Source organism: Gambusia affinis, linkage group LG04 (genome assembly GCF_019740435.1).
Source record: "Gambusia affinis linkage group LG04, SWU_Gaff_1.0, whole genome shotgun sequence".
NCBI classification, from domain to species: domain Eukaryota; kingdom Metazoa; phylum Chordata; class Actinopteri; order Cyprinodontiformes; family Poeciliidae; genus Gambusia; species Gambusia affinis.
In genome coordinates, this window is record NC_057871.1 from 10,825,491 (window position 1) to 10,852,668 (window position 27,178).

The following is a 27,178-nucleotide window of genomic DNA, read 5'->3' on the forward strand; positions in this document are numbered from 1 at the left end:
CCTGTGTGAAACACATACTGGGAAATTAAAGCATAGTATGGGTGTGTAAAAGTAAATTTTAAAAAATAGGCTAATTTAAATCAAAACTAAATATTTTTATATTGCATGTTTTTTGTTTCCATTAGAGATTTAGTCTGAATGGAAATACTTTACTGTACATATTCTGGTGTCGATCTATTTTTCCACAACGGAAGCTCTGTGGTGGCACATAGGAGCTGAATTCCATTGTCCATGTAAATAATTATGTTTTTCTTTTTATTAAAGACAAACAAACAAACAAACAAACAAAAAAACCCAATGGCAACTGAAGTCTCTACTACAATTTAGCATTATCTTCTGAGACCAGCTAATATGGATTTATACTAAATGTAGACACCAAGAGGCAGCTATTTACTGCAGGTAAGAGATTAACCGTTTGTAAGCTTTTGCCAGAATCTCACCTCAAAAATGTCAACCTATCCCCTTAAAGTAACCCTCAATTGCAGTACTAAATACTGTACATGTGTATTAAAACATGTTTTAACCAATTACATTAAATTACAAATGCCTTTTGGCCACACAAGAAGTAAAACATTTAGTTCATTATATTTACAGGAGTTTAATAGTTACACAAAATAAATCAAAGCTTCATGTAAATCTGTTGTTAGAAGGTGGCAATGAGATTGCTGATCCAGTCTTCGGTAAAAAGCGAATCTCCTGTGCACACTCATGTCTGGTTTGTAAGTCGACCTCTCTGGGTTTACAGATGTGTTTAAATGGGTTGTTACAGACACCATCGATCACTCAGATGTAGCAACCCCATACATTCATATCAAAACGTTCCTGTGCAACATTGTTTGGGTATATTACTACCAGCTGCAAATCTCTTCCAGCTCAGGCTTCTTCTTTAGAGTTTAAAGACATTCCTTGGCAACAGCTTCGATCAATCAGTTCAACCCTTCTGAGCCAACCTAGGACTACTGCTCTGATTGACATAGATGCAAAGTTTTTTGGAAGACTATTCTTAAGATTAAAAAAGGATTAAAAAAAGACCTTCAGTGTACCTTTCACTGATTTCACAAAGAAACTATTCTGCAGGATGTAGAGTCCAACATTCCAAAGCATTTCATTGTTATTTGTTTCAACTTCCAAAAACATTCCTTCTGTTCTTTCTTTGAGCAGTCTTTGCTCATTTCTTATTCTTTTCAAAATACATGCTTGTCCAAATTAATGATTACATGCATTCATCGTCTCTTGTACACAGGTCAGGCAACATGGCTGCCTTCATGTCTGTCTGGAACAGGGTAACCATCTACTTGCCATCCTTTTCCTTTTTTTAATCTGACATACTGTTTTTCCAAAAATAGACCATACCAGTCATTTATCGTTCAATAATATCAGAATTATTTTTTGAAGGTAAGATGTGTTAGGCTGTTCCAGTATTTATGCCCTTTAGATCAATTCCAGTGCACTCCACTGACTGACTGCATCAGTCTTAAAAGCAGGTTGGGCTCAGGTTATTCCTGCTTAGAAACTACCAGCTTGTAACATAAAAAAAAGTCATAACAACATGAACAGAACAGAGCAGCAGAGTAAGAAAACAGTGCAGACTGAGACCAACAGTCACATTTGCATAACCATCAGTTGTTTAGCATTCGCTCACTGAGGAAAAGTCCCTCAAAATGTATCGCTGAATATTAGTCCATGGGGAGAAAATGTCCTCAGAACAAACAGCAGAGGGCAAAGCAGGTCCATTTACATAAACCAAGTCCACTCATTTTTGCCGTCCTCCTGTACAGATTCCCAAAACAGATAACTGGCAACCATTCAACTTTAGGACTGATGGTGTCCATCCCAGATAGGCGTCTGCTAGTTCTTTATCTCCAAAATGGAAGGGTTATGATCCAAGATGGACAGAATAACCTTGTCCATGTACTGCCGCAGGCATAAATTGATGTCCTCCTGTTCCTTCAGGGCTTCCATCAACTGTGGAGAAACATGAACGTCAAACACATTTTATTATCGCTATCATCTAAAATATTACCCAAAGATGTTTACTGGCCAATGGTCTCTTGATTTTATTTGGGAAATCACTTGTGTACCTCTGATAGTACCCCTGACCATTATCAAGGGTACTATCAGAGGTACACAAGTGTATATTTTTGCACTTTAATACAATAAATAAGGTCTTCTTTTTAAAATAGTCTTTGCTATTGTTGTTGTTCATGCTGTTTAACTCCGTCACCCCATCTGCTTTTGGTTGGTATGCTTGTTTAGTGACCATTTGTTTTTTCATGTTACAGTCACAATCAGTCTCCCTCACAATAATGCGTTTTTGATCACATTATTGTGATCACAATCACAATAATGTTACCTATACAAAGTGCCTGAAATGCAAGTACATGACCAAAAGAAGAGATCCAAAGGTGTTCCTGACCAAATTACACTCCTGGTGCATATCAGCAGATCAAAGTATAAATGCTGTTCATCATTTAGCTAACAGGTTTTTACTGATCTTTGGACTCTGTACAAGTAAATGTCTAATCTTAGAAGACTACTGTTAATGACTCATAAACCAAGCATTAAAACTGTCTCAGATGGTACTTCAGTTTGAAATGAAAAATAATTGTCATATCTCCAAATGAATCAAATTAAATTAGAAAACAACATAACTTTTTTTTATTTTACCGAATAATAAAACCCTAAAGAACTTGCCATATGATTACATTAAGTCATTTTAGGATGGGTGTGCATTGCTGTTATTGTTATGCATTTAGAAAATACATAAGATGTAGCCAATAAACCTGGCTACACTAGCTTAATGACTAATGTAACCTTTATTACACTGTCATTCTGTGATATGTCCTAGAAATACATGAGGCCTAACTACAGCATGAGGACAACCTTGGAGAAAGTCAGTAGTTAAAACAATAGAAAATGTTGGATGGAAGTTTCACCTGATCTCTGGAGGCGCTGTCAATCTCAGCAGCTAAAGACTGAGCCTTGGTCTGGGTGGCAAACAGGTTCTTGGCTTCATGGAGGCTTAGGCTGAGAATCTGACCATTCAGGTCTTCATTCTGCTCCCTCAGCTTCTGGGTTTCCTAAAAATGTCAAATCAGGGTGGGAGGCAAGGGAGAGAAAAACAGGATGGAAAGATAAGTGTGTAAAACAAGTTTTTAAAAGAAGAAACTAATCTATGTTAACACATACATCAAGAACACAACACCCGTTTGCTCATCAGGCAGCAAACGCTAATGAGGACATAGCATGGGTTATCTGTGTTAACGGTTTTCCTGCACGGTCTGCTGCGTTAAAAAAAAGCTTTATGATTTAGTTTGCTTAAAACTGCTGACAGGAAGCCAGTTTGCTGTTCCCTTGTTTTACCTTCAGCCATTAAACAAGGGAGCTGCAGCGCTGACCCCAATCACACTTGGCTGAGATTACTCTACTCCAGTGTTATTAGTTGTTAATTGGGACGTCAAAGGTCACAGAGGCAATTTTACCATGAGTGCGGGGCAGCGCTGAGCCCCAGACAACACCAGGAGATGGAAGTCAGGGGGAAGAAAGTCCTGGGATGCACATTGCTGGACACACACATACACACATTTACACAGGTGCACAGTTCAATGTGAGTGTCTGTCTTTCTCATGGATTACAGGAAGGGGGCTTATTGGGTTTGATTTGGTACAAAGTTTCAGTCTCTGGCCCTCCAGGTGTTTAAAAAGTTAAATGCCTAAATGTTTATTTAAATAAGAAAAAAAAAACAGATTTGGGGCTCTTTGGGTTCTTAAAATGCAGAACATTATGTCTCTTATAAAGAATGAGACATTACAGTCATTACACCAGATTGTCCATCACACTGCTGGACTCTGTTCATTTTTATTTCCATCTTGTTAACTTTTTTTTTGAGTGTGCTTTGTTGATCATTTCGTTTTCTGCTGCTATTAAATACCTAATTCTTATTACTAAAGCCATATTTTAGTTTTCCATTAAAAAGGAATGAGATAATGAGGCTCTACTGGATCTTTGTGCAGTGTTTTATATCTTTACCAGACCACGTTTTATTATTTTTCCTCAATGGAGGTAGAAAATATTAATTTATTTTCTATTTTGAGTTTATGATTAAATCATCTGTTCCAAGTATCAGCCACTAAAAACAGGAAGAAAGAGTAGGAAAATTGATTGACTCTAAAGCCAGTGTTTATGAAGTCGTAATGCAATAAAAGAGAATTTAAGCTTACATACTTCCAGCTGGCAGTTTAGTAACTTTAGATTTTTTTTTTTGGTGGAGCTGTACAGTGATAACTTGTGAGATTCTATAAAAATAAAGATTATGATCATTATTCTAAGATTTTCTTATTATAGAAAGACTTTTATAAAGCTAACATCTGCTAGCCTATGGTTGATGTGTTATGTGTGTGTAGGGGACTCAATACTCTGTAAAGACATCTGCTTAGAATAACACAAGATAAACGTATGACCCTTGATGAGGTCCTATTGTTACTTAATGACAATGCTGTACGTCTCCTATAAGGCGGAGGCAAGCATCATCACAGTGTGTCTGTGATTCAATATACACAGACACGCTGTGCAAAGGAGCATTTGAGCAAAGTATCAATAAAAAGTTATCTGAAGGACAGATTAATGCCGAACATCAGGTTATGTCATTAATATTTGAATATTGTGTCATTTGACCACCAGAAAGAGCTCCACCTCTTTAACATTGTTGGGACCCTCAGAACTGAACTACACACAGAAAACAAAGAGAATCCCAGAATGCACTTCCTTAACCCACTTGCAGTTTGTACTCAGTTTCAGTTTTCCAGACCAAACCAATTGGTTTTGTTTGGATATGACTAAATCAATACTTTGGTTTGGTCATATTCTACAGGTTTCCAAACTTATATTATATGTTTCCAACAATTTAAGACTATTGTTGGACAACAACATTCAATATACATATTTGTGCATATCTATATAATCAGCAGAAACACAAAGGTACATTCAATAAAATATACTACTCTCAAATGTAGACTATGACTTGTATTCTCATAAAAGCCAATACAACTCTGTTCAGACTGAGTTCACTCTCTACTCCCAAGTCAAAATATCCGTAATTCATGCAGTGCAGGGCTGCAGTAAAGACTGGATTTTAAAAGCTGCTAACAGGGGTCATTATGATTTGTTGTCATTCCTGCTGGTAAAATGAAACAGAAATGTATTACTTAACAGAGGAGAAGTGAGCACCGCAGGTCAGTGTGGTCTCTGTAGTCATAAAAGCGCTGCAAGGGCCTTCACTGATTTATGAAAAGTTTGACACATTTTACTTCTCTAGGAGCGCAAAAAACACATTATTTTGCTAGAGAGCTTGCAAGAAGAATGAAATATAGAAACAGTGTGGAAATTCTCAGTAGAACACAACTACTAATTAAATATTATAATGGACAAAATAATTTTTGATGAAGGGAAAACAGAGGGTTTGGATACAAGTACATAAAGTATTCTCAAGCTGTAAAATCCCCCAAAAATAATAGTTTGAAAATTTGTAAAAACTGCTCATTCTTACACGCCAAGGCACATCAAGCAGCCAAAGCACTTAGAAATGAAGCTAGATTAAAGGATTGGAAAAATGATTTTATTTGCACCTGCTTCAGTCTCTTAACTTCATGCTCGAGTTCCACCTCTCTGGTCCTGCTGTTGAAGTCTGAAAGTCCAGTCGAGGAGCTGCGGCTCCGACCAGGCTTCTCTGCCTCCAGTTTGTACAGCTGCATATGCTCCAGCTCTCGACGCAGATCCTCTATTAACTACACAACACAGAATTGTCTGAATAACAAAATTATATCATGTTGGAAAGACTTTTGTTGGCCTTTGAGCTCACAAGATTCTGCAGGAAAAGAAAAATAACACACAACTGATGGATCAGATGTTGAAATTTTAAAGGCTGTTTAATAATCCTCCCACCTCCTGCATGGCATCTTTTTCTTTCTGGAACTGCTCTCTGTTTTGTTTCAGCTTTTCCATCATTTTCCTGTACAGGTCCATCTCATCCTTCAGCCGCAGACTGGTATCCTCCAGCTTGTCTGTCATTCTTTGCTTCTCCTGGTGATAAATGGAAAGTTAAAATTTCTTTTTTTTTTTATTCATTATTATATTTGGAACATCTATTTACATGTGCAATAAGACCTATTTTAAATTTAACATTGTTACATTAGATAATGTATTTAAGAACAGCAATTAAAAAGTAAACACTACGCCTAAATCCCAGTTCAGTAGTTACGGTCTAACACTAAAAGACAGGATTTGTGTGCAAATAGACACACTGCAAACACTGAAAAATAATTTATTAAATATAAACTAGGCAGTTCTCTAGAAGCCATACATCACGCTTTCTTAAAACAATTGCTCGTCTGTTGTGACAGTGTTTTGACACTAGGTGGCAAGTGCTAAAAATCTAACGTATTTGTCTTTTATATGGTAGTTCCTAACAAGGAAAAGTAAACTTGGCTCACCTCATCAAGCTTCTCTGTCTGAGATTTGAGTCGAAACATACTAACAGACATCTCAGTGTTCTCCTCTTCCAGATGCTTAATACTGAAAACACACAGTTCAACAAAAATACAGTTTAAATACAATAAATATGTACAAAATACAAATAAATCACCTGAAAAATAAACTTAAATACAGTTTAAAAAAAGATTCTTATATGTTCATACAATGTTGCCTACTCTTATTCACTCAATGGTGATTTTTCCCCAGACTGCACAGTACCTCAAGTGAAAAAAGGCTTTCTTACTCCAACATTTTGCAATTGTAATATCCAACAAACATCTTACTGTGTCAAACACAAATAGTGGATAGGTGCAGGTGAAAATGTCAGCTTTCTGGATGTTTAAGCTTTTCTTATAAATGGTAGGATAAAGAACACATATCAGATTCTTCATTCCACATAGAATGTACATCCAAATAGCTGAAGCATGACAATAATAGAAAAACTTTGACGAGAACATTCAGCATAGCTTATTACTGCAGCTTCATTGAACTGCAGCAAAAATGTTCATTGTATAGGTCCTAACTATAATCATCACTCAATTTTTTCAGACAAAACATTACTTTGGAGAAGGTTATGGCCTCATTTTCAAATACAATAGTATTATAGTAAAATTTGGACATCATTTTCTAGGCATGGTATTATGTTTTTGTTACAAGTAAAATTAACTTCAATGCATTTTCTGATTTAAGACAGCAACTGAAATAGAAACTGCATGTAAAGTTAATGTCTAACATTAACATTATATGCAGTTATATAAACTGCATATACTAAATAAACTAAACTAACGGTCGCTTTAGTGTGAGAGTGCCTGTGTGTTTCTTACCGGCTGGTCAGCAGCTCTATCTGTGTGTTTTTGTCTCTTTCCATTTTGCTGTAGGCTTCTCTGTGTCTTCTTAACTCCTCCTGGAAATTTTGCTCCGCACGAGTCTCTTGGTCCTTCAGCTGTTCCTCTAGCTCATTTACCCTGGCATGAAAAAAATTGTCACAAAATATTACCTTTAAAGTAAACTTTGAATTGAGAGGGGTGTGTTTTTTTAAATACTAAGGTCCACTTCTCATGAGATGAAGACTGATCCACAGTCTCTCTAAACTATATAAAAGTGACATGGAAAATTTAATCACCATTTAACAAGAACCATCTCATTTCCAACTTCAGACACTACTATGTGCAAGAATATCACACAACTGGACATCTCATTGAGCTTATCATAATTTAGTAAAGTAGATATATGCATCCATCTATCACCCAGTTTAGCCTCCTGAATAATATTACCCCTGCAGCGCTCTTGAAGGATACCTTGGTGGGTGCAGTCACAAGGGATCATACACAAAACAACCACGCAGGAGTTGCAATGTCCACACACTCTGAAATTATTCAAGTCTTTGAACACTTAACCGACTTATTCCTGCTTTTCTACAAATAAATAAAAACATAAGCTAAATATGGTTGCAGGACTCTCAGTCTGAGAGGTTCGAACTGCATTCTGACAGAAAAACGTTGCATTCCTCAGTCTCCCAGCAACCAGCGCAACTGGACCTGGACACAGTTTTCAACTCCTCCCCAGCATTCAGTGCTGCTTCTGCAAGAAACACTCACAAGCTGATTCTTATGTTCAAGGGTCCTGAATAAGGCATAGTACATGTTGAAATGGAAGATTATATTCTGCATTAAAGCGACTTCATGACAACTTTTACGTCATAATCACAGTAGGGTAGCAATGTAATGCGCATAACAGCCATGATGCAAAAGTGATACATTATTTGGAATGCTGTCTAGGAGTATGAAGATAATAGCTTGGGCATAAGGTCAGCTACATGCAGGTGCATGTGGGCACCACAGAACAGACAAAACCACTGCTATAACCATGGTTCCCTACCCACCACCATGACAGTCTCACTTTTGGTTAGACTGTCATGTTTGGTTAGACCATTCTTAAAACAGTCAGCCTTAGCACAGACTTAATTTGAAGTGAGGGGTCCTTACATTACAACTAGAACCTAGAAAACAATAATAAGTGGACCTTACCTGTGTACTAGTTGTGTGTTCTCCTGCTTCAGTTTGGACTTCAGGTCACTATTCATCAGAATCTCATTCTCGAGTTCAGCTACCTTCTTCTCAAGAAAACTCACCTGGAAGAAACAGGTTCAGTATATTTTGAACACGTTTATAAAGTAAAAGTGTACAACATATACATTCATGATTCAAATATTCAGGAGAATGACTTAAAACACTGTTTTACAAAAAGAATCAGAAAACTTATGCAAAAAAAATAAATAATCAAATTAGACAAATAATATGAAGCTTTTTTTTTTTTTTTTTTTAAATATGATATGCTGTTTATAATCAACTTAACAACACATACACAATAAACAACTCATCCATCAGTTAGATTTTCTAAAGGGTCCAGGGATCTATCAAAGACAAGGCACTTCACGGGCAAGTTGCCAATCGATCTAAAAAGCCTCCCCTTCTTTAAATTAAAGACTTGAGATATTCTTTATTTTCAATAGGCCATACATCCATAAACAACATCCTTTCATTTCATTTTCTGGCATTTTAATGCTACATTTTAAGATGTCCTAGCACTACATGTGCAAAATGCCAGTGTATACAGACGAAACAAATGAACTTTCACCTTCTCATTGATGTCAGTGTCACAGGAGTCGATGCTGTCTCTGAAAAGGTCTTCCGTACTGCCGTTGCGGCTGCTGAGGTTGCTGTTATGGAGCAGCTGCCTGCTCAGACACAAATACATGCGCTTAGGGAACATGTAGAAGGCTGGTGAAAACTTCAGCATATGCATTTGAGGTCGCCTGGCTGACATTCTGTTGTATGATGTTAACACAACAAACCCCTTTTAAAAGAGATGGAATAGGTTCTGCTCCATTAGCAAGAGTAATGTAGAGATAGGTGAGAAGAGGAAAGGAAAAGAGAGAAAGAAAAGAGGGAAAACAGGCAACAAGGAATAAGAGCAGTAAAACAGTGGATGTAATGAAACTAGACATGTACACCAAAAGGAACAGAGAGATGGGGGCAAACCTTATTGCGTACATAGATCAGGTCTGACAGGCCATTTTCATTCTGTCACCATAATTCAGTTTGTGTCGCTACAGTTAGGACAATAGCTTCAAGAAAAGACATATCATGTGCTATTGGTTACCTAGCGGTTGCCAAAAAAGTTCTTGCCCAGAAACCAAAGGCAAGATGGAATATTTCAGAGCCAGGAAACATAAATATATTACAAATATAAGACATATATAAATGAGGTTAGCTTTTCCACAAAATTTTTAAAAGCCTGATAAAATCAAGAACACACTAATAAAATAGGTTCAGAATCATTTCCACTCCTTCTTGTCACAAACTGCAGGCGAACTTTTCGCCTCTCTCTGCATCCAAACTATTGTGTGATTGGTCATAATTTCGTGGGCGTGTTTCTTTAGACAGAAAAGCACTCGAACAACAATTTTGTCCAATGTGCATCTCGCTATCCATCTACTTCCTTGATTATTCTTGTATTTTTCTCTGGAAGCCTGGAAGCCTAGTTAGTGATTAAATGTTATTAGCAAACACCTAAGTGATAAGAAAACATTGAGTGGCCTTTTCCATCCATTTATTGGTGGCTATGTCAACAAACAGATCAAACACAAGCAGTGTGGACCATGAAAAGCATAAATACACCACTGACTGACCTTTAGTTCAGACAAACAGCCATACATACTATAAAAATGAACACACACACAAATATATACGGCTGATTGACCTACCTTCCAAAGGCGGTGCTGGAGATTTTTCGACTGGGACTATAAGATGAAAAAAACAAAACAAACAAACAAACAAGAAAATACATTAGTTTAGTTTTTTAAAAATACAAAAAAGTCATAAATAATCTGAATAAAAAAGAAGAATTACAATACAGTGGAAGGAAAAACTGTTATATGTAATCTCATTACGCTCTTAGCGCTAAGTTAACCTCTTTAGAACTGAGGATAACTGAGATATTTCTCAGTTATCTTCCTTTTACTTTCAGTTACATCTCTCTTTTATTCTTTCACTTCCATCCCTTCGAATGTAGACTTTTTCCTGTGGCTGATTTATTATTCATAAAAGTAATGTAGCATCATCATGAGAGTCATTGTGGATTTCAAAAAGGGGGAAAAAAAAACACAACACAAAATAAGGAAGTAGTGACATTAACAACCATTATTCTGGTTTAAACTTGTTTAAACTCTGATGGTTTAAACAAGTTTGTCAACTGTCAGTCTGTGCATTACTGCTTTTAGGTCAACAGTATAGATAGAAATGGTGACCATGGATTATATTTCCATAAATAGCTACCCTGCAAACAATGGCTGTTGAAGTAAGCACCAGAGAGACAGCTCTACAGAATAATCAATTAGTCTGTGTGTGTTTATGTACACGTGCAACAGCTGCTCTTTGAACATCTTTGTGACAATTTGGCATCACTTTTATTATATTATGGTAAAGGAGCACTCAAACCAAACAGTGGAAATAAGAGAGGAAGATAATTGGTCATAGAAAAACCTGTAGAGTGCCTAAAATAGCTGGCAGCATCTGTTCCTGTTGACTTGGTGACATTAAGGTGGATGTTTGCTGTCATGCATGATCAAATCATTGTGTTTTATACACCAATGGCACTCTTCCAAAGGGCGAAGAAAAACATCAAGATATTTCATAAAATATCAGTAATATCTGTCAGGGTGGCCTGACAGTAAAACTGTCATTTAATTACATACATTTGAAAACTTTTATATAAGCTGCAGAAGAATCTTCGACAATATTAGAAGGCAAACAGCATCACGGAAACCACAGAACACAGCAGAGAGGTGAGGGAAAAAACTGTGGGGGCGTCTAGAGCAGAATCAGATTATAAAACAATATCACAGCCTTTCAACATCTCAATGTTTGAAAATGAAAAGTAGATGGCCCAACTGGAAACCTACCAGGACACAGCTGTCAATCAAAACTGAGAGAATGAGCAGTGAGATTATAAATCAGAGAAGCAGTCAAGAGGGCCATGATAGCTCTCTGTAAAAGTTGTAAGAAGACCACACTTCTCTTTATCACACATTTTTTTTATGATTACACAATTGTTTTTAAAGTACTCGATACATTTGTACAGAGCTACAACTACGATTTCCAACAATTTGGACCCGTTAGTCTGCTGAATTCATTTAAGGTCAACAAAAGCCCTCCTGGTTCCGAACCAGGTGTGTTACCTGTGAGCCCTGAGGTTTTTGAGCCGAGCCTCCAGGTCATTGAGCAGGTTGACCTTCTTGCTGCACTGGGAGCAGTAGACGTCCATGAGCTCGCCGGCGTACTGGTGACGTACCTTCCGAGGGGTCTGACCCGCGCTGCAAACACAAACATACAAACTATTGATTTTCCTGCAAAACGTAATTCAGGTGTTTTAACAAGCTAAAGGCTTAACAGTGAACGAGTGATAAGAAAATAAGCGAGACCCACACAAGGAAGGATCTGTGTCATTTTGATTGTGTTTTCTTCTGGTGAAAACTTAGTCCCCATTTTGAATTTTAATCCCAGTTCTGCAGTCTTTTGTCTGGTTGGCATGCATGGAACGAGTGTGGAGGTGTACTGCCAGTCAATCAACTAAGAGGATTAGTCCCATTAACCACATTGATGAATATTAACACTGCCTGCAGGGCCTCAAATCCTGAGCTGCACTTCCTCAGTCAAAACTCAGAAAGTATAACTCCAGTGCATATCCTGGAGATCAGCAGCCTGCAAATTAAATCTCCAAAACAATTAATGAAGTTCAAGACCCAGAAACAAAACAGCACTTTATATTTTGCCTCATTACAAATTAGCCTTTGTAAACTACACAACACACAAAAACAAAAGAGGGGGCAAGTTACTGTGGCAACTTGGTGATCATGTTAAACATGGCTTTTGTTGGAAAAAGAAAACACACAAAGGGGTTGCATATTGATAATATTGATTTGTGCAGCAGTTTTCAAAAAATATTTTCTACACTTATTGCTTTTATTTTTTATTTTCCCTCACCCTCTCAGACCTGCCCTTTTCTTTGCACTTTCCACCACTATTATCCATTGATGAATTGATGAATTATGTAAACAAGTGAAAAGTGAATATCATAATTAGACTAAAACCCAATGACTGCAACTATATGAATTATCTCAAAATTAAAACTTATGACAGAACGTTTTCTTCTTCAGGCCTCCATTACCTTGAGGGTACAGAAGAGCCGAGGTCGGAGTAACCGTTAGTGCGAGTCTCGTCGTCTGGAGAGGGGCTGCTGGGAGTGTATTCTGGTTCCTCCCCTTCACCGTAGTCCTCAAATTGCTCTTCGTTCAATGAGGCGGAGGAACGTGTGGAAAGGTCGGAGGTTATAGAGATACTAGCCTGCGCACACCTGACAGAGGCAAAAAACATGAATGTTACCCTCTGATTACATAGCTAGCATGTCAATAAGAGAAGGCCAAAAGACAATGTCTATTACACACAAGTAAAAACTGAAACAAAGCTTGTAAGAACAAACCAGAAGTTTCAATGAATCACTTAGACCTTTCCCAGAACGACGACTACAGTGACATTACAGGAGAAAAGACAAAGGTTAAAAAGGCTCGAACTGTGCTTACTTGTCCCCAGAGAAATAGAGCTCTCCCAGTGTGTCTTCCTTGTCCAAGTGTCTGGTGAGACCCTCTGAAGAGTCAGACCCCTGGGAGCTTTCCACAGCACTGTCTCTGTCTGACTCCCTCTCTTTGCCCTCTTCTGTTTCCCCCTCCTCCGACTCGTCAGGGAACAACTGGCACTCGGGGACAGGGTCAGGAGAGGTCCGCGAGCACATGATGACCGGGAGGACCTGCTCCTCCTCGCCAGCCTGGAGAGAGATGAGAAAAAGGTAAAAATAGAGACATTCGCAGACGGCTTATTATGTTGCAGTAGTTCTGGTAAGGCACTGTTGGGGTTACTATGGGAGGGTTGAATGCTAGAAGAACATTCCTCCACTGATTAGTAATTCACTAACACAGCAGGTCCTTAAAGATATAGAATGGTAAGAACATTGGGTCAGCGGTCAGAGGTCCTACTTTGTCTTATTTTTGTCATGTAAACCTGCCAAAATTTTATATAATGCATCAGTGGATATCAGTCATTTCTGAATATGAAACCGTTAAGAGCCTCACTGAGCGTAGGGATCATGATGGCAGAAGCTGCGATAGAAAGTAGAGGAAATAGATCAATGAAAGTTGATGAATGCAATGGACAGCAATGAAAGTTATTACTGAAAAAATGAGTAGGACATCAGAAACAATGAGCAGGTTGTGTGTGTATAAGGAAATGGGCTGTGTGAAGAAAATATTTACCTAAAGTCAGATTAGGAAGTTAACCTGACTTTAGGTTATATTATACACTGATAAAAAACTGATCAAGATTGACGAGTTTATCTTTCAATTTTACATAAGTATGAGTTTCCAACTAAAGAAAAAAGCTCTGGCTAACAAACGGTTCCACTTAAAAAATGCAAACTAACTGAACTGCAGACAGATATTTCTACAGATGGGTGGATAGACAAACAGATGGAAATATTGATAAATTTGTTTATGGAAGAAAGGATCAATGAACAAACTAATAAATGTATGAATGGATGAAATACTGGACAGATGAGATGAACAGATACATGAATAGAGGGGCAACCAGATAGACAAGCTGATAGATGGACAGATGAACAATGGCTCGACTTGGAGACTAATGAGTGAATGGATAGAGATAAAACAGTTGGTTGGACATATAAATAAACTGACTGACAAATGAAAGACTGGACAGATTAACTCATAAATAGACATAATGACACATTGTTGGTGAATGAATTGATGAATAATGGACACAAAGGTGAGAAGGCTGATGTTGGAAGGACCAGACTGATAAATATAACATTAAACAATGAAATGGAAACAATGTAAGGGACATATTCCATCCCCATCCGCCCACCCTACATATTTTTTTCAGATTATTCAGGACTCTAGAGGAACCCCATGACATTCACAACTGCAGCTATTTTAATGTATTTTCCCAAAAGTTCTGAAAGTATTTTTAATTAAAAATAAACAGGAGAAAAGAAGTCAGAACTCTGAAACAGTCATTTGAAGCATTTGTTTAGCTTAGAGCTATGTGCAGCCTCATGCCATTACCAAGCAACTCAAACAGTCCCCGTAGAGCATTTTACATGCAACCGTCAGTGGTTGAACACAAATGGGGGCTGTGCTCTGTAACAAAGGGCCGACCGGGGCTCTGAGTGTGAGTCACAGCAAACACAACAAAAGAAGAAGAAAAGTCTTTTACCGTTCCTTCCCTGTAGCCAAGAAGGACACACACTGTGTGACGAGGTAAAGAAGCAACCAGAGAATTGAACACAAACTCCAATGATGTCAGGCAATGTTCAAGTTGAACAACATGTGCTGCATATACTACTATAAGAGCCAGCATTAGTTCTGGTAAGAAGTTTAATACATTAGATGGTATAGAGCAAACTTTAGTTCCCCACTAAATTCTAGATCTAAATCACAAATGTTATTCTATGAATAATTAATCTGCTCACGTAAAGCCTTTGAAATAATAGATAAACAAACATGCAACAGAAGAGTTGCGCCAAAGCATGCAGATGATTCACATGCAGAGCTCAGAATCTTCTGACTGCAAGAACTAAGTGTACATGATTAGAACTGCTGATCCTCTGGAGTCGGTCTGGTTTCGACCCGAATTTGAGTCGGGCCTGCTGTTTTATATCAAATCACTATCTCACAGTTGTTCCAGGATCCTGGCTTACCTTATCTTATGGTCATTTTCATGACTAACTTTATCTGGATTACACTCCCCATTCATGTCAACATCTTTCAGTTGATCGCTGAGGTGTGCAGAATATATGTGCATTAATATGATCTAATAGGAGCTACTATACAGAAGTGTTAAAGCAGCCAATTATGGATGGTGACATATGCATAGATGTACACTCTCCAAGCAGCACGGGGTCGGACTAATGAAAAAGTAAAACAAATCTACATTCAGTATGTATTTTGACAGCCTGAGGCTTCAGCTGCCACCATGAGTCTACAGGATGTTTCAAGTTGTTTAATATCCTTGAGCAGAAACACAGCTATCCGCAGAGGCTTCACCTCTGTTACCATCTGCACAGATTACTGTTGACCTTTGATCACGCTGGAGCTGATTGGTGGCTTAGTCTTTTGAGCCTTTTTCAGAATTCTTCAATTTGGAGTTCATTCTGGATTTTATGATTTTTGAATTTATGAATATCAGAAATCTTTCCAGCTAAGCAACTTGTTATTGTCTGCACTTCTCCAATTAGCTTTTATTTTTTAAATCTAAGTGCTGTTCTTCTGAAAAATGTCTGGAATTAATTATTGGAGCTAAAACCAGTGACTGATGCTTTTTATAAAAGGGATACCTGTTTTATACATAATACCCTCACCAGTCAACTATCATGGTAGGTATATGATTTCTAATAAAAACAGTCAATAAGCTGGTCAGGGATTTTGGGCTGCAGTTATTTTGAAGATATTTCTGTAAAGAATCTTGTTAAACAAATGCATCTTAACATAAGTACTCTCCAATGAATGCCTGGTTCAGTGCATGCATTTCCTTCTCCATTTACTCTATAAAAATATTGTTCTCTGCTGAGTCTGACCTAGTTAAAATACAAACTGTCATTTCTCTCCAGCACGTCTTCCTGGTCCCACAAGTGAGCTTAATACCACAGGAAAAAAAAAAAAAGATATGAAGACATTCAAGTTGCCTTTATTTTAATTCTACCTGCACAGTTATTGAATATATTTTATATGTAGATGTCCTTGATTAAATACTAACTCAATTCAAACTCAAAAATACTTTCTTGATCCCAGAGGAAAATTTTATTAGAAATTAGATTATAAATTTATAAGACTGCCATTTACATGAGCAGATTAATTTCAGGCATAATATCAGTAACTTTCAGTCTTTCTCAAAACATTCCAGCTAATTTCTTCACTTGCCTCCTTAAATGCCTCCTGATACATGCCACATGTGTTATGAAACATGTAGAACTATTATTCAAGTGACAGCGGGGTCAAACACCTCTAGAGGTTTCCTTTTTGCACAGATGCTTTAGAAGAGAAATGTAGTTAAAAAAAAAAAACAAAGCAAAAAGGAAAGAAGAAGGTTGGCTTACTGGGAGGGAGGATATGCAAAAGTATGTATTATTCACATCAAGTGCAGGCAGCATAGTGACAGAAAAAGACTGAAAATTACACAAAAACAGGAAGGTTGTGAAAAAAAAAAGTTAAAGAGAGAGAAAAGCAAAATAAAAAGAGAAACCCAGGACATGTGAAACATTGCCAGTAAGAGCAGTTTGTTTTTCTAGTTTGTTTTCAGTTGGGAATAAGTTAAATAATGTTAAAACATGAATGTCTGGCTGCCAATGAAACCATGCAAAGCTCATCCTGAAACTTATCTTGTTGAGTCATGAAATTTTTATGCCTCAGTAGTTGAGCAACATTGTGGAGGATTAGAGCAATGAAAACACTGACCTGTAGATGTTGTTGTACAGCTGCTACTGCAGGGTTAGAGACCAGGTAAGTCAGCAAAACAGAGTTTTCTCAAAACAAGTGCATGTGGCTGTTTAGCAGCGATACAGGAAGGTGTCAATAATTGGCAGAGAGTTAGACAGACTGATTCCACTAACTGCAACTTTTTAGTAACAGGGTTTAACAGGAAATATTTTGCAACAGCCGCGAACAGTGTTGCAAGTCATCACTATACATAACAATCTTCACCACAGTGACGCTGTGTGTAAAACAAAAACAACAACAAAAATAAAACAAAAACAAAGGTTGTGCTTTCAGTTGTATAATCCAATTCAGTTTAATTCCTAATCTGAACCAAATCAACCCTGATTTGAGACAAATCAACAAAAAGTGCATAACTGAACAGTTACAGAAAAACAATATTTGTTTTTCACAATAGTTTCACTGACAAAAATATGAAAAATCTGCCATCTACATATAGTCCCATCAACTCTAAAATGCCAAAGTAAAATCTACATACAACCAAATTAAGACGTTGTCTAACTAATAAATAGAGTCCACCTGTGTGTAATTTAATCTCAGTAAAAATCCAGCTGTCCTGTAAACGTGTCAGAGGTTTGTTAGAGAATATCAGTAACCAGACAACACAGCAGATAGGCCAGGAAGAAATGTTTGGAAAAGCTTAAACCAGGATTAGGTTACACACCATTATGCCAAGTTTCAACATCCCACTGAGCAATGTTCAATCCATCACCTGAAAACATTGCATGGCACACCTTGAAACCTACAAAGATGTGGCCATCCACTGAAACTCGAAGGCCAAGCAAGAACAGCATTAATCAAAGAAGCATCAAATGGCTGCAGAGATTCACAGCCCAGGTGGGAGAATCTGTTAATTAAAGCCAAGCAGCTCAAAATTCCCTTTTTGAAAGACTGGCAAGAAGACAGACAGTTGAAAGAAAACAGAAAACGTAGGAGACACAGTAAACATGTGGTGCTCTGGTCAAACGACAACTTCTTGGCCTACATGGCAACAGGGTATGGAAATCAAACATTGAACATGAGCCTAAATACACTATCCCCACAGTCGAAGGCAATGTTGAAAGATAGCAAAACTTTAAACTAGGGTGTTGGCTCACCTTCCCAAAGGAACTCCATCCAAAACAACTGTATGACAATAATGCTTTAGTGCATTGGTTCAAAGCATGTTTATTTTTTTTTTTTAAATACCTCAAAGAACCTGTAGCTCTAAGCACAGCAAAAGGTTGTTCTACCTGAGGCTTTTTCAGTTTTGAGTGGAACAAAACTGAACACCAAGTTAGTGAATGTTACAAAGCAAAATGTGAAATGGTTCAAGGGGTATGAATCCTCGCACAAGCTCTTCTTCTACATTACAAGCAACATAAAGAGAGCATCATGAGATGTTTACCGGCTTCCTCACAAAATTAGGGGGCTTAGAAACCCGTTGAGCTGCAAACATTGATGGTGTGGCATCAATAGAATAAATACAAAGAGAAGGAAACTGAAGCAAAGCCAGGAATCTTTTTTTATTTTATTTTTATAAACCATAAATCTGTTTCGGTGATGAAACTTTTCTTGGAATTTTGGCAGCAGATAAGAAGAGAAGCAACAAAGATGACAGCTGATTGATAGTGATTGCAGCTCAACAGAATGTTAAAGCGGTTTTCAAGCAGGAATTCTACTTTTGTGCTTGAACCTTTTGTATTTTTACTTTGGTTCAGAGTGAGTCACCAAGAAACAACTGCTCCAGAGAGGTACACAGACTTCAAGTTAGATTTTAGTAAACCTTTGTTCTTTCTTATCTGTTCCTCAACTAATGCTGCTTATGTCCTGGTACAAGAACACATGCTTATAGCAACCATCCCTTTGTAATCAACAGATAAAATACCATGCACATTTTTGAACAGGCTGGACTCATATTTTTTTCCACTGTATCCCATGTGCCTTTAAAAGATAACTTCCAGAGGTCTGATATGCTATAAAATATTAGACACTAGATTATCTTGTGGTTACAAGGTCAATAGTACAATTTTCTATCGGCCTAATTAGGACGGTTCAATAGCAGCTAAATGTGTGATTTTGACATTTTTTCTTCAAAACTGTGATATTTATTGCGATTAATCCACATGTACCTTGGCTTTTTTCTCTCTCTTCCTCCACCAGAATGTCCCAACTACACTTTGCGAGGTTCAGCATCTCAAAAACTAAAAATACACATTTGGTGTAGGAAGTGAGGGCAATGGAAATCTTTCCAGTTATCCAGCTATATCAATGACATGCAGAATTTCCCTGCATGTCAAAGTCACATGGCTTTGAGACACATTGCTTACTGTAAGTCTAAAGCAGGGAAAGCTGCAGCAGCCGAACAAAACATACGCTAACAGGAAAAGCTTTAACTGCAATTTGAATTGAGATATTTGCTTCATGTGGAGTCACTGCAGCCATCACTGTACTGAGGTGGTTTCATACCCAAATGTTTAGCCAATAAACCAAGGGGTCAAAGGTATAATTATGGCCCTTTAGTTCTCAGAAGGGATATTTGCCTTGAGTTTCAGTTGATATTAGATGTAGTTTTAAGTAAAGAACTCTCCAGTATTGCCTTTTTATGCATCTCTTACTGTAAAACACACAATTTATTCCCCAGCTAAGCCAGAGTGATTTTTTTTTGCAATATGAAAAAACTCTGTAGTAATGAGCATCACACATCTGAGACTCCACATAACGCTCATGCAACAGATGTAACACAAGTACTCATCAAATGTTGCAGCAATGACCACACTGCAACTTTACTTAATTTAATGTTGAGCTATGCAGATGTCCTGTCTGCACTAATGAAGATTCTGTAAAGTCATCATGCTGACGGCTTGGAACAAAAACCACTGACAGCAGACTGACTTACTTTCTTTAGCTCTGATTGAAGTTTCATCCCAACATGTCCCAGATGGTCAATACACATAGATGAAAGGCCCACTTGAAACTATTGCTAAATATGCTAAAGTATAAACCAAGACTAGATAAACTGTGACTGGAATTGTAAAGTTTGTTACAGCAAATCAAAGGATGTCAAAGTAAGTCTATGATTCCAACATGGGCTAATATTTTAAACATAAGTAACTAGAAACTGGACACGAAATCAGCAAAGGCATTTCTGCAGCACAGCAATCAAGGCATAAAACAAAAGCCCTACAATATGAGGGATTCAAGACAAACTCAAACAGAAAATCTAATTATTATTTGTAATATTTAACTAATATTTCAAGTTAGATATTAAAAGAAATGTTTCTGTCTCCTACACTCAAACTGCCCGTTTTGATCTGTTGATATGCTTTGATAAAAGCTCACATGCTCACGTTTGCTTGGAGTGACACAGGTTAATTACTGAAGGCTACGTTAATTTTACTGTTCAATCAGCAAAGAAAAGTATTTTTCCAACAAATTTAACGCATATGGCATCTGTCGTTCAATATACAGACACAAAAGTTGCTTCGGCTTACACCAGTTCAGTCTACTGCTGAGGATCAATATCATTTTAGAGCTGAACAACTCAATAACTTTAATATATATCACAGTAAAGAACAACATGGATGCCCATGCACTAAAGCATCCATATTGATTCCATATAGAAAAGAAAACAATAACATAAAACATTCCAGACCATAACTGCAACATTGAGATTTTACTTACCGTAAATGTTTATTAAGAATGTTATGCATACTGAACATTTGCAGAGTTTTTCCTTTACTCATAAATAACTTAAAGAAAAAAACCCCAGCAAAATACAAGACATTTTGTTTTAGGTTGATTTACACCAGATCTCTCATAATTAATAGGTTTTTCTTTTCACCAAAGATACTGAAGTCTCTGAAGATGTTCAAAGAGCTGAGATCTGTTCTGAAAGCTGCCCTCAGAGAAGATTTCTGGAGCATCTTTGTGGCATGTTTTCAGAGCCTGTCTAGATTATAAGGAATTATTTAGCTTGTAAAGCTTTTAAAGGCGCCTTTCCTGTTGCCTACTAGCTGCGAAAGTAGTTGGGATGGTAACTAGTCATTTTGTCATCCGGTCAAGTTTAGCAAGAAAAACAGAAGGGACTTAAAGGAGGAGAGAAACATCTCAGTGAAACATCAATGAACGGGCAGATAAACTTGCATATGTTTATAGACTCACTGTGCTGGTGCTTCAAATTAGTCTGAGTCAGCAGGAAAAGGATTGAGCAGGAAAAAGAGACTGAAAAGGGTAGGATAAAAGAGAAAAAAGGAAGGGATTGAGGAAACGGAGGACTGATGGCAGCAGTATCTCCCTGCTTGTGTTTGTCAGGCAGAGTAGAGAGACGAGGCATTTCTCTGCAGAGGCGTTTCCTGCATCTCTCCCTCTTTGTTCATTTATCCCCTCTTCTTTGCCATTCTTCTAAGCTCCTGAATTGCTGCCACAACAAAACTAACTTAAAAGGTGCAGCGTTTAACCTCTGCTTTGATACTCTGCGTTAAATCTGGCTGCCTCAAAGTCCTGGATCCTGTCAGGTGATAATAAGAAGCGCCGGGACGGAGAAGCCTGTTAGGCTGTTCTGAACATTTAAGCCCACTTTAAATCCAAAACCTACACAAGGGATTTTTTTCCAAGTAAATATGCAAGACATTTATACATTCCACTGTGTTTCTAAGTATTTAGTCACATTTTTAAATGACAAGCAAGCCTATAAGAGAGACTGAATAAGCTACAATAAAAAATTAAACACTCAAGTTCAAGTCAAATGGACAAATAGTGTTTCGTGGACCTTCAATTTGTATATAGAATAATCACATTAATATTTCTGTCATATTAATATTGAGTTAATAACATAAGATTCATTGCATAGTCTTACCCTAAAAAAAGTTTCAGAAATGCAGTTTTTACAATTATCCAGTAGATTAAAAAAATCCCAGTTTTTGGTGTATTGTATAATCACAATTATTGGTTCTCCTTAGCAATTCCTTTGAAATTAAAGCAACTCAAACATTTTATAAATGTACACTTTACTTTTTTAAGTTGAATACTAACTGTATTCACATGTTTTAGTTAGATGAGACTTGGACTAACACTCCAGGTTGGTTTGTCATTAAACAAAAGATCAATGTGTGGAAAAGAACTTCATGCCCAGTACTGGGTATGGTGGAGGATCTGAGATGCTGTGGGCATGTTTGTCATCCAAGAGCCCTTTGAATCTTCAATAGACTTTTGAAATAACAGGGCATGCCAATATAAAAACATGAGGAACTGTACCACAAAACTAAAAATGACTCAGCATTGGAATGCAAACGGCTGCCATGTTTGGTAAAAGGCAGTTGCACAAAATACTGACATAAGTGAATATAGCTATGACCCTGGTGTCTGATTTAAGCTTTTTCCTTCTAATCAAAGGTATATTCCCCACTTTTTAATTTAAAGGTTGGAATTTTGTACTACTTTGAATTTAAGATTACACAACAGCATTTAAAGATTAATTTCTTTGAAGCCATTTTTCCCACATCTGCAACTGTTATTGTACCTCCACAATTATCTCCACTCTAGTTTTCCTAGACAGCCTGATACAGGACAGCTTGTGTTTTTGTGCATCCATCTCCCTTTGGATCCATATTATAATGCTCCTCTGCAAGGCAACACTCTTCCTACGCATGAGCACACCAACACATTACACAAACGGGAAATAATGACTCATATTTCACTACCATTATGCCAAACACTAAGAAAATGTCCGGTATGCTTTCTTTTTTTTTTCCCCCCCCAACAGAGGGTCCTTTTTGTGGGCTCTAGTGTCCCTTATACAACAGTAGGCTGACAGGAAAGGGGGAAGGAGAAGGGGGAGACATGCAGCAAATGTCGTCGGGTCCGGGAATCGAACCCGCGACGACCGCGTCGAGGACTGAAGGCCTCCAAACGTGGGGCGGGCTACCCTCTACGCCACAGGAGCACGCCCCAAATGTCCGGTATGCTAACTGAACAGTAATGCACAACTAGGAAGATTGTGAGAACTTTATTACATTCAGACTGAATGTCAAATGTGAATCTTCTGTTTCAGAAAGAGCAGCCAGGTAGCTACTTGGATTACCAGGAATGCTGCAATGGACAAAGGGACAATGCAGGGAGGGAGTGCTGAGGCCCAATGAAGACTGAGAGGCGGTATTGTCAACGAAACCCAGTTCAGTTACACATGTGAAACCCCCAGCATGGGGAAGACTATGAACCACATTTAATGTTTCACTTTTGACTTGACTTAATGAGAAGGAAATGATTTCACCATTAGGTTGATGATGAAACTACAACAGTTAAAGTCAACAAACGTGTTTGAATCCCAACGTTAGCTGATGTACCAGAGTGTACGTACGTGCACGTCCTGATTTGCTTATAGTGTAGTTGTGTCAAACCAGGAGAACTTGATATACACCCTCCTGGTGAGTGATTTAAGTGTCACTGATGAATTGTTTGTTGTGTGTTTGTTAATGAGTGAAATTCAATGCCGAGGCTTGATTCCTGAACGCATGACTGGACATGTGAACAACATTCAGCTCTATACCGCTTGTCTCAGTACAGACTGAATTTGTATTCCATCTGTCAAGACAGCTGAAAGGTGTTGTCTCTTTTTGTGTCATCACAGCTTTTAACAAAATGTGTTGACTCTCTTTCGGCGGGTGGGGGAGCGTCAAGCAGCACCCCACACCCTCACACCTCCGGTCTTCATTGATTGGAGGAGTTTAGGAGGGCTGGACTCTGCAGGTTTGGCAGACTCAGCAAGTGGTGAAGTTCTTGTCACTTTTCAGCTGTTACTTGTGAACTTAGAGAACTGCAAGAACGTCTGCCATTGTTGCCCATAAACTCTAAACAGCTATGTGTTAGCCTGTGTTAGTGGCTAGCAGTCCTCTGTTTAGTCTAGATTGTAGTTTCCTTTTTCTCAATCCCAACGTGTTAGAACCTAATGCACACTTTGTATTTGAGTCTTTGTTTTGCTTTGCTTACAGCAGATTAACCTCCCTCCACTCTGTACATCTTAGCACTGACTTAATCTAGTTATTTTGGTGCTTGAGGAACTACTGTACACTAACAAAGAAAACAGACTCTGCAGTGGTCCCGTTTAGGAAGACAAAATCTAATTATTTTCAAATTAATCACAGCAAGGAAGCATAGGAAATATATTTTGAAGGAAAGATGTCTGGGACCGTTTCAAGCCTGAAACAATCACCAGCAAATCTGCTCTGGTGAGGGAGTCCAATCCCATTATGTAATGTCCAGTCACAGACCTGCTGTATTCAAAATGACAGTGCTGTCTGACGTCACAGGTTGCTATCGACAATACAAGTAAAGCTCAGCTTCACGTATGAAAGGCCAATGTTTAAATGTTGTTGAAGAGAGGATAATATGTTGTTTTTACTGTTACTTATTCACATGATTTATTTTTTATTTATTATTTTTACAGCAAGTAGTCTGAATTTTCTGTACAATCAACCAAATTTAATCAGATACACATTTTCAGCTTATATGTTTTGCAGTTTTGTTGTTAATTATTATAATACATATCCTCCAAAACACACGTTTCAATACAAAATACACACGCAGGACCACCGATAACATCACATAAGGCATGGAGAAACTTTTGAGAGTTTTGATGAAGATGTCAAATAGTATTTATCTTGCTATTTGTTCATATTCTCATATTTTTAATTAAAGTTCAACTTCAAAATGCATGCTTGTAATAGTCAGAACACTGGAAATGAGGCAGCAACAAACCATTTAAAAGGGATTTCAGGATTAAGAACATTTCAATGATTAACTTAAGATCTTTGGAATGATTTCAAATCAAGTAAATATAAAAACCATACGATCAGGTCATTCCTTAGATTATTTTCAGATACTAATAATGTTTTCTGCACTACTGCAGCATCACGTGATATTCTGATGATACCCAGACAGTCTTATAATTAGCCAAGTCGTACAAAAACATTTACTCAAATCCCAAATATGCAAAGAAACAAATGAGGTCAAATTCAAACGGGAACATTAATAGATTCAACAATTGTTTTCACTGTCACCGTGTGCTTCACCATCCACCATGGATGGAGTTCATGAGAGTCAAATTGACGAAAGTTGAAGTACTTGCAACTAAAATTCATCTTAAATATTTCACTGTCCATATTAAAGTCTATCAATTGTTACTGCTCCGACATTGTGGCTTTTGGGCGCCCTGTGATCCAATTTAAGCTAAATACAAAAAACAAACCAGAAAAGCCAGGGTTTTACCTTTCAGTGCACTTGTTAAAATCTCTGTGCTTTGGCAAAATCCCACAGAACAAATCTTGAACATCCTGACCAATCAGAGTTATCATCACTAGTGGATAATTGTGGGTGACAAAATACACAACAGAGCAGTATCTTTAACAAAACATGAGTCACAAATAAATTTAACACACGAAAATATAAATGCAAAATTATATTTGAGTTCTGATATGCTATTCTTTCAGTATGAGCTTAGTAACACCATTAATGCATCATTGGGATACTCTTATGGATGGACAAGTGGGTGCATCTAAAAATGTTAAAATACATTCGAAAATAAAGGCCAAAGGTTTTAAACTGGTATGTTATATTAAAATGAAATGCATGGAATCCAATCACAACAAAATGCTCATTTATGTACAGCATGATGTTTTTAAAGTCAACAAACCTGTTATCCCATTTCCTCTCTCATCTGTTCTCCACAAATAATCTACCTGGATGTGAAGTCCCATACCTGTCACTCACTTCTCATTAATCCCTGTTGTTCCCAGCAACCCTAATTTCCAATTAATCCCATTACCATCAGCAAAGATGTTGGACCGCCAAATGAAACAGAACTAGGAAGGAAGAGAGAAAACAACAAGACTAAGGAAAGAAGACGCCGATGAAAAGTGAGTGGACTAAAGAGACATGTTGTGAGGGGGATGAAACCCCAACAGCTGAGAAATAAGGAGTGGCAGGCTGTGGGGCAGGGTCAACAATGTTTAACAACCACATTCAGACACAAACCGGGGCCACAATGGACCCACTGCTCCCCTTTAACTCCCCCACCAACACAAGCAGTCACTGCTTTGGTCGCGTTTCTTCTACAACTCTCTCTAATGACCCGATTCTATGTTTTGTTCTCATTCTGTCAAGTAATATTTCATCACCCCCACATTCCAGCAGGCTGGGTGCATTCATGTCTCTTACCCCGTCAACTACGAAGGGGAGCCCATGTTCAGCAGTCTCCCTCTTTCCACCGACCAATCCCTCATCCACTGAAGTCATCCACCCGCCCTGCTCTCAGGCGCCAAGTCCGTGGAGTCTCCTCGCACTCTCTCTCTCTCTCTCTCGACACACACAGGTCAGGTGTTCCCTTCAAAGGCGAGTGGAGAGGAAAGCCGTCGGAATAGTCCACAGAGTGAGTCCCCGGTAGTGGTTCAGTCCTCGGAGTGGCAGAGAGGGTGCAGGATGTAAAGCACTGCACCGGCTGCCTGGCTATCTTTCCTGCACCGACACAAAGTGCAACTGCCTTTCTCTGTCTCTGTCTCTCCCTCTCGTCCTCTCTCTCTCTCACACACACACACACACACGCACACACATCAAACACACACTCTGCACCTATCACCCTCACACACTTCCTCTCGGTCGCTGACTGGCTCGCCGGCTTACTTGCATTCACACAGTGAGAGCGCTCAGATCAGGCAACAGTTGTTGAATTGATGGCCCCTCCCCTCCGCTCCCTCCCTCTTTGCAGGTGGTTGCTTAGCAACTGACCGATGTAGGCGGGGTTTGCGAGAGTTCTCACATTGCTGCACACTCTGCTCAGGGGCTGCCGCCTACTCAGGCTATATTTGCATAGCAAGCCCTGCCTGCCCCGCTTTCTGTCTGGCTCCGACGGAGAAGAGGCCAGAGCCTGTGTGGGCCGGCTGGAGGGGGCGGGAGGTGATGGGAGAAAGAAACAGAGAGTCTTCAGTGATGCAGCAGATTCCACAGCATCGATCACACAAAATGGGAAAAAGATAGAAAAGGAGGCAGGGAATAGGAGAA

General features: G+C 38.2%; 1 protein-coding gene across 2 annotated transcripts; it reads right to left on the reverse strand.

Moving 5' to 3' along the window:
* Positions 1–582: 582 nt before the first annotated feature.
* On the reverse strand, positions 583–26,851 carry LOC122829832 (rab11 family-interacting protein 4B-like). Of its 2 annotated transcripts, XM_044114697.1 has the most exons (14): positions 26,339–26,851; positions 13,169–13,410; positions 12,757–12,942; positions 11,768–11,902; positions 10,295–10,330; positions 9,166–9,265; positions 8,556–8,659; positions 7,353–7,493; positions 6,489–6,570; positions 5,941–6,078; positions 5,625–5,783; positions 3,483–3,563; positions 2,937–3,080; positions 583–1,965 (listed from the first exon to the last, which is right to left on the reverse strand). In XM_044114697.1, the coding sequence occupies exons 1-14, from the start codon at positions 26,414–26,416 to the stop codon at positions 1,849–1,851; spliced, it is 1,743 nt and encodes a 580-aa protein (XP_043970632.1). In that variant the 5' UTR covers positions 26,417–26,851; the 3' UTR covers positions 583–1,848. The 2 variants fall into 2 exon arrangements, with proteins under 2 accessions (XP_043970632.1, XP_043970633.1); XM_044114698.1 differs by lacking the exon at positions 3,483–3,563.
* Between the last annotated feature and the right edge of the window lie 327 nt (positions 26,852–27,178).